We start from the raw sequence: 8,993 nt of genomic DNA, 5'->3' as shown, positions 1-8,993 counted from the left end.
CACGCTTCATCTGCAATCACTCTAAAGGGACTCATTTTTCATTGTCAGCGGGACTGTGAAAACACTTACTGAATTTATGGAAGAAGTTATCACCTTTGACATCACAAATGTCAGGACATTGTGTATCCTGTGGTTGAACCAAATCAATCCTAAACTATAAAAGTACCAACACTTTTAGATATGTACTTGTTGCAAGCAAAGCGCTTCATAACTCTTGCTTGGAAAAGTGTGAACAGGCATAATATGGGAAGGATAGAATACATTGTTATTTGGTAAACAAGACACTTTTGAAAAGGCTTGGGGACCCTTTTTTGGATTCTATTGAGCAAAGGGATGGCAGTGAAATATTGGATAATGAGGTGAACTCATGTGCATGTCTTGGGTGGTGGTGAGAGACATCAGATTGTCCTAAATATGTTCCATTCCATTAGATCAGACCACAGTAAAATGTCTGTTTGTTTCTTTAATATTCTTAAAACACCTGTCTGAGATGTTTGTTTTTGACTTTTGATGTTGCGTTAGCTTGGTTCCTGTTTGTCAATGCTGCTGTTATTTGTGGCTGTGGTTCTTCCTGGAATATCTCCACTTAAAACATGTCATTTTCTCGAATCCAGACCAACATAGAAGATTCAATTCTGGACCCCTGGCACCATGGACCAACTGTTTAACCAATTTGCTTGGTGCCTATGTAACAAACTGTCTGGGTGACTATTTAACAAACTGACTGACCGACCGTTTGTTTGGCGTAGGTAGGGTAGGGGTGTTACCTGATTGTGCCCGTGGGCGAGGGCAGGGGGCTCATGAGGTGGGCGATGTTGTCCGGGATGTTTATGGTCAGTGGGGCGATGTGCGGCTGGGCCGGCTTCACGGGGGACTCGGGCGCCTCCCTCTTCGTCTTCTTGCCGCTGGACAACGCAGTGAAGCTGATCTTTATGTTGGTGCTGGGGAAGCGGAACGTACACCTGGAGGACCAGAGACAGCAGAGAGGCACCAGGTGAGGGGGCGTCTGGGAGGGGGTACCCACACCTGGTGGAGGACATGCGGGGTTGGGGGCTGGCGTCGCGATGCCCCCCCGGCGGCAGTCAAGGGGAGGCATGGGAGCTAGAGAGTGCTAGCTTGCTGAACAATCTATTGAAACCCTAGGGCCAGTTACAGATACTTGCTGCAGTATTCAGTTATAACCAACAATAAAAGTAAAAGAAAGTAATATGCAACAATACAGCATAACAATAACAGTTCTAAATATACAATATTCTGATGAAGGCAGGAGAACAAGGAGCTGCAGACCAGGTCTACGAGACAAGAAAATAATTCAGCTTTTAAACAGTGATTCCTCTCGAAAACATAGACATAGACTTGGTAGATAGGAGGGGAGCACACGTATCTTAGTGATGTTTCACTCCTGGCAGAGGGGATGGATAATATGAGTCACTATGGTAAACACAAACACAGAGTAGTGTGTTCCCTTCAGGAACATCTAAACACACCGCTGCCTAATAATGAAGAGCGAGTTACAACACTTCAGATAACGTGAAGGAGCAGTTTAAACAAAATTATTAATAATTATCGTATCATAATTACATTTAGAAAGTCCATTACTAAAAGCACATTTTAGCCTGGCTGGCCTTGAAGTGATCAAGAAAAGCAAATTATTAAAGCATTAGGAATAATCATATGCCAAAAGAAGAGAAGTAACACAACCCATTTCAAAACAAGAGCTCCTCTCCAACATGCAACACATTTTCCAGGACATAACTTCCCAATCCACAATTGTATTTTAAATCTGGAAACCCTCAAGAACAGATCGGTTAGTCATATTAGTGGGCGGAGCCTAGATTCAGGCTCAGAGGTATGTCAACAAACCTCTGTCCTGACCAATGGCAATTGAATGCGAGGTCCCGTTTCCACGGATCCTTTGCCTAGTTGTCAGGGTGGATTACCTACAGCTTCGATACATGTATACCTACAGCTCGTTTCAGCTCTGAAGTGTCACCATTCTCTCCCTTGTATATACCAACTGGCTACAACCCTAAGTTAGCCCAGCTAAGAAAGAGCCAAGCTAGCTCCTTGCTATAGTGTAGCAGTCTAAAAGCTTTAAGACGGGTTGGCCATGGCCATATAGCAGGCCTACCTCTGGTAGATCTGGCATGGCCACCTGTTCTTACTACGAGGACCTAATCCCCTAGTACTAGTAGTTGTGAGGCGGATAAGAGGAACACAACGGTGTGGATGTGGGGGATCATCGAGCATTTCCAAACCGAAACATTACACTAGGGTTGGTGGGACGGAGTGATGTGGTCTCAGGTACCAGGATTTAATGTGTTAAGTTGAATTTACTAGTCACCAACAGTCTAACACGTTTGGATTGGCTCCGCCGAGCTGGGCCACAACCACATAATCTGAAATCCTGTTTGTAGTTCCCATTTAGTATTTTTAGATTACTTTAGAAGCGTAGCCAAAATGATAAACTTGAAATAAAAATGTAAACCATTAAAAGGGGGTATGATTCCCCTTAAGACAGTGCCTCTTGACCTGCAGAAAGGTGAGCATTACAAGGCTCAGGGATCCTGTTATTGATTATGCTGAGGGATCTAGTTGGTGATTAGGCTAAGGGATCTGGATTATGATTCGGCTAAGGGATATTATTGGTGATTCGGCTCGTGTGTTCAGACATTGGTGTCTTGGTGTTTCGTCTTAAGGACCATGATGGTTGTAATTAAGCTAAAGGGATCTACTTGGTGTTCAGTTGAAGGGATCTAGTTGGTGTTCAGGCAAAGGGATTTGCTGGTGATTTGCTCCAGCATGCTGGGTGGGGCATTATGTTATGGTTAACTTAAGTACCTGGCCACTACATCTATAACTAGCCCAGCCCTGAGGGTGGCAGCTGGGGGAAGGAGGCACACTATACGTCCTGAGAGCCAGACAGTGCTCAGATATAGTATATGAGCATCCTTTATTCATTTGTTCTCCCTACATTGTTTCTGTTAAGGGAAGAGTTGCCATCTGTGGGAGTTGGGAGGGTGCACACGGGAGCTGTTAATACCACAGATGTACCCGAACAACAGAAGAGCTAACAGATATGCAAGCTAAAAACAGCAGTCAGCACACTTCCCCCAACAGCTACTTAAGTGTGATGCTTGAGGGTATAAGAGAATATTCCTGTTGTGTGATGCCTAGTCTTGTTAACTGCGATGCATCTAATTTCATACTTTGATGACAAGTATAAGTAACACATGCAGTACTTATCGTGCATTTAAAAAGTTTTTGGAAACCTGTGACAATATTAACTTAAGACTGTGAAAAATCATTTCACATTTCATGCAGTGCCTTGTGTGACTTACGAAGCCAGCTGCGGATGGGGTTAAAACCCCTGGTACCCATTCCTATGCAGATAATTCACACATAGATCTACCCACACATCATCATCACCACATTTGTGCGTTTTCTACTTTCGGGGAGGTAGATGTCCGGCAGGTCACCTACGACGAGACCACCTAGCCATGCTGTACAGTCCCTCCCCCTACTAGCCTTCAAGTCATCCACCGACTGACACGAAGAACCGGGTGTAGTTCCAGTGAAACGTCAATAAAATAAAGATTAGCAAAGAAAAGACAGTCAGAAAACGAACGCCCCAGATTCCACATCCCGATGGAGGGCGTCATTTGCATGAACGGCTGTCCCAGCCGGGGTATCGGGAACGGTTTGTGCGTTCTGTTCTTGTGACGAAACGCCTGAATTAAGAGTGAAAGAACAATAAAGCAGCGTTCTCGCCTTGAGGCAACTCCTTCCCCCGGGGGCCAGCGTGTCTTCCCCGAGACGTTTTTGTTCTCTGCTGTTTGCACAGAGACCAGTGAAAAAAAGGACCAGTGCAAGAGTTGCTTTGCTCTAAGGCTGAAAACAAACACTTCTCCAACGTGCACACATGCTGTGTGTGTCCCACAACACCAAGCCGGTCTCTACAGTAAACAGACGGAAAAAACAGATGTTTGTGTTGCATCTAAATCCTTGTTGGGCATACAGGCTAAATGTGAGCAAAACGTAAACAAGTTGGGGGGGGGGGGGGGGGGGTCAATGTTGGGAAGGTTGAATGGCGGTATTGAAGAGAGGGTATGGGCAAAGAAGAGGGATGCTTTGGGGGAAGAGGGGGAAGAGTATGAGGTAGGGGAGAGGGCATGGGATCAAGGATGGAGGTTTGGGGATAAAGCAGGGAATATATGGGGTAAGACTAGGAGGGAGGGTTTGGGAGTAGAAGAGGGAGGGTATAGGTATACAGTAGGGAGAGTGGGGCGGTACAGCAGAGTGTATCTTGTACAGCAGGAAGGTATGGTTGAACAGCAGTGAGGGTATGGGGATAGGGCAGGGAGGGTATGGGGGTAGATCACGGAAGGTACGGTGTATTCTTTGTTTTGGCTCTGTTTACATCACCATTTAGGAATCTTTGAGACTCGTCCAACTAAATTCCTCTGCAGCCTAGACTCTTTTTCCCAGGCTTTTGTGCTCAAGCTTTTCGCCAAGACTGCCAGCGCTAGTTAGGACTTTGTAGAGTACACAACTGCTAGATTACCAACCCACGTCATAGTAAAATACAACCAGACTCTGCAATTATGACTTCTGCTAGCAAAAAAAACTAAAAACTGTTCTTTCATATTGTTTGATAACAGCCATGTTATTTAAAACAATATCAGGGTTTTATCCCTATATGCACTTGTGTTTACCATAGTGACTAATATTAACCATCCCCTCTGCTAGGAGTGAAACATCACTAAGATACGTGTGCTCCCCTCCTATCTACCTAGTCTATGTCTATGTTTTCGAGAGGAATCACTGTTTAAAAAAAAAATCGATTATATGTAAACCGTCTGGATACGAGATGTTTTATTGATGCAAATAAATATTATTTAAAATCCTTACAACGGCTACAACAATCTACTACTGCAAACAGTAACTCTGGAGCATACAGCGGTGATAATAAATACAAAACCTACGGTTAATATAAAAGATGACGGGTCCTGCATAATATTTGATTCTGTATGTCATTAGCCCTAAATTATGCGATATTTAGCAGAAAATATACGAACTCATAAAACTCTTTAACTAACTCACTAATACTGAGTCATATCCTTTCATCCGATACACAACCCTACATTTCGGCTACATTTGGAACAACGGCAACCATAATGAACTGCGTTGCATTCCCTTGTAAAATTATAAATATCTTGTTCATACATTACTTTAAAGAGCCATAACTTCATGATATCTGTATTATTTACTTGTTCTGCACTGTTCTGGAAGGCAGGAAGTCTTTAATTATATGAACGTTATGTTGCATTATATTGTTATGAATGACGGCTGCACGTTGTTGAAATGAATGAGCACATGACAATAAACCCGGCAGCGTATGTAAACCAATACAAGACAACTGAGAGCGACGCCCCGCTGGGCCGAGCAGCAGGTAGGGCGGGGACACCCGGGTTTGTTTACGTTTAGGGGTCGCGACCACAACCTAAAGAGACGCTAATATACAAAGCGCCTTAGCAACCTCGGGCTACTAGAAACGTACCGCAGGCTACACCGGTCATGCTGCCGTGGTTCAACCAAAACCGTGCAGATATAAACACGAGTATAACACTACACTTCTCCATGTTCGTGTTTTAGACGTTTAACGTCACAGACGGTGTAAGATCAACCGCGCGCGCGCGCACACACACACACACACACACACATACATGCGTTTGTTGTTAATCCCAGGGTGTGTGGGGGGAGGGGGTCACCTTGTCCTGACTGATACGCTCTTCTACATAAATGTGAACGATCACTAGGGATAAACCAATGAAAGAGATCCAACCAATAACATTGTGTCTGCCTCAAGGTTGCAGGGCTGCGTGGTGCTAACAGGCTACAACACGTGGTCAGGTCGCCCTATTCAAAACAACGCTCTGCCCAGCAGCACTAGCTTCCACATGTTCTCACGGGGAACCCAAGACTTACGCCCGTGGGAGCTGCAGAGGGGGGGCGCCGCGTCTCAGGAACACTCCGTCCACAAACACGCCGTTTTTGCCCAGACACCGCAGGTAGAAGTCCCGCCGCCCGGCCCGTCGTCGGTCACTGTGAATATCTCCAGGTGCCGCCGCGATATGAAGCTGGAGTGGCCCATGCTGACGTCCACGGAGCCCTGCGAAGAGTTCCGTCCGATGGTCACCGACCGCTTCTTCATCACGTACTCGAATTCTCGGCCCTCGAGCCGGGCGACCGGCCCGGACGACCCGCTCACCACCGCCATCTCGCCGCGATTTAACGGTCACGGATGCAAAAACACCGAGAAAGGATATTAAACGTGTAGGAACGCTGTGTGGAAGCCTGTGTGCTACCGTTCATAAAGCGTATTTTACAACCAAGGCATCGAATTGAAAACAGAAAACGTTGCGAGGCCAGCGGCTCCGACCCACCGCCGAGAGAAAGGCAAGACCCGACCAAACAACGCGAGAGGCGGACAAGCCCTCGAGTGACACTCCACTCAGCAAGCAGAAGAAAGGAATCCAGTGGACCTACTGGGCATCGACCAATCGTAGGCAGAGAACTGACTCAAGGTTGGTTGTTGTGTAGTACACGCATATCCGGAGCGATTCGGAGGACCGGAACGGAGTTTATCAAAAGGATCCGACTCATGAATACACGTGTATGACATCTCAAATAATAACCGGCTAACGTAACATATGAGATTATGAAACGACGGATTACAACGAGTGTGGCTAAACTAAATTATTCACAGCGGGTGACCTGCCTGTAAGAAACCCATATAAAGACGCAAATGGATGCGCCGGTTGGATGTTTCGGTATCACATAGTAAATCGGAGCATCCCGTCCACTACGGACTCTATGCGGGGTTTTACGTGTCTATATCTCTGCAGCATCTCTCATGGATCCCTCTACTTTGTAATTATGAGTTTAGACCCAAGTTTCATTTCGTTTATTTAATTAAACCGTAACCATGAAGTTGTGGTCTGTTTTGTTTCATCAAACCAATGCACCATATATCTCGTCACTGCATGCATTTTTTAATTGTTTTAATCGTTCATTTTACATCGTACGAGACCGGACAAAATGTATATGTCAACCGCAGGTCTTGACGTCACTGAGTTGAATGACCCCTCCGCCCAGTCCGGTCGAGGCCCCTTGTTTGTAAACACCAGAGGTCAGGGTTCATGTTCGGTCTGGTGGGGGATGGGAGAGCTCGGAGGGTAAGGAAGTGGTAATCACTTGTTGGTCCAACCCTTCTGAGAGAGACAGCGACATTAACATACAAAAGCGCCAAACTGTTAACTATAGCCTAGTAGTAAGCCTACCTGTTTTAGAAATGAATATATATATATATATATATATATATATATATATATATACACAATGTGTAAGTTGCTTTTGAGTGACTCGTCTCTCTCTCGTATCCTTACCGATCAAGCCAGTCTTAATTCTGGTGTGTCTATTGGATTTTGAAGTATAGACAAATGGCAATCAATTACCATGTCTCTGTCAGATGCTGTCAATTACAGCACTGAAAACCTCAATGCCGATTACCACCACTAGAGGGAGACATGCATCTTTACAATCCGTTGAGTGTCGATGACAGTTTCCAGCCATTTTAAAGGTCTGCTGAGCAGCGTTTAACGCGAGGTGGAGTTTCGCCCTAATGGGTAGATCTGACCTGGACTATATTCGCTCTACCTCGAGAGGGTTCCGCTAATATAGATGACCTTTGTTGAACTGAAAGATGCCATAACGCATGACAGAAATGTAAATGTTATTAATATCGGGACTATTAAGCCATGGCCTTGAAGCTATTTTATAAAGACCTGCTTTGCATTATCATTTGTATGTCTCCAAACATGCTTTACCAGCTAACATGCTCTACTATACTTGTGTTGGTGTATAGTTGTAAGCCCCTCTGTTTTCCCTGCAGAGTGCGGGCTGTTAACCATAAGTGCTGCTGAGGGTTTCACTAAAAGCCTTAAGTGCTCTTCTTTCTCATAATGTGGAAAAATAAAAAACTCCTTCTGGACTCACAACTTTGTAGTCAACCGAACACGACTAGGACCTCTAGGTCCTCTGTAGATTCAGAGGATGACTAATTCGCGCTTTCATGGCGAGGTCGTTCATTAAACAAATCAATACTACCCTCAGGCCCCAGAGACACTTATGGCTCAGCTCTCTGGCTCACCCTGGAGCAGCTAACAGGCTAACACGCAGCTAGCACGCCAACAGGCTGAGAGGCAGAGCTAATGGCTCTGTGGAATATGTGATGCCCTGCAATGAGCATTGGAAACAACTTGAGGGCAAGATACCCTCCATCTGATATGAGACCAGAACAGCAGGGAGGCGGTCTCTCCTCGCTTCCCTATACCCCTCTCTCTCTCTCGCTGACTCTCTTACTCTCCACAACTCTCTCCACCTCTCTCTATCCCCCTCTCTCACCCTGACTCCCCTTCTTCCAGCACATTCGCCATCTCCTTTTCCCTCTCCCCACTTCCTTTTTCTAGCCGTCTGTCTCCCACTCCATCCCTCTCTCCCTCCATATTTTTCCATCTCCCCCTACTACCTAATCTGTCGCTACCCCCTCCTCTCTATCTTTCTCTATACCCCCTCTCTCTTTGAAAAACATGCACACTCTACGCCAACCTACTGTATTTCCTGTCTGGGGCTGGGGGGGGGGGGGGGAGGGGATCTAAATGGGAACCTTAATATGTATCCAAGCAGAGTGCTGATTACAGACACAAGCGATGGGTGTGGAACTGTAATCAGACACTAGCTGGCCTTACGACAGAGTGACTGACTGAACAACAGACTGGAAGACTAACTGACTACCCACTGGCTGACGGACTGGCTGACAGAGATGGAACAGGCCCAAATGTTCAACATGATAGAAGGCTGGAGCCAGCCCTGGCTCGATGGTAATAGGGTTAGACATAATGCTGGCTGTACATTTCCAGTTAGCTGAAATT

General features: G+C 45.8%; 1 protein-coding gene across 1 annotated transcript; it reads right to left on the bottom strand.

The window, feature by feature from the left end:
• Window positions 1-141: 141 nt before the first annotated feature.
• foxk2b (forkhead box K2b) lies at window positions 142-6,520 on the bottom strand. The gene is given in 3 exon segments (XM_030349761.1): window positions 142-962; window positions 5,989-6,080; window positions 6,083-6,520. Coding segments are annotated over 3 exon segments (489 nt in total). The 5' UTR covers window positions 6,281-6,520; the 3' UTR covers window positions 142-763.
• Window positions 6,521-8,993: the final 2,473 nt, after the last annotated feature.

Source organism: Gadus morhua, chromosome 2 (genome assembly GCF_902167405.1).
Source record: "Gadus morhua chromosome 2, gadMor3.0, whole genome shotgun sequence".
Taxonomy (NCBI): Eukaryota; Metazoa; Chordata; class Actinopteri; order Gadiformes; family Gadidae; genus Gadus; species Gadus morhua.
This window is presented reverse-complemented; position numbering and strand designations above follow the sequence as displayed.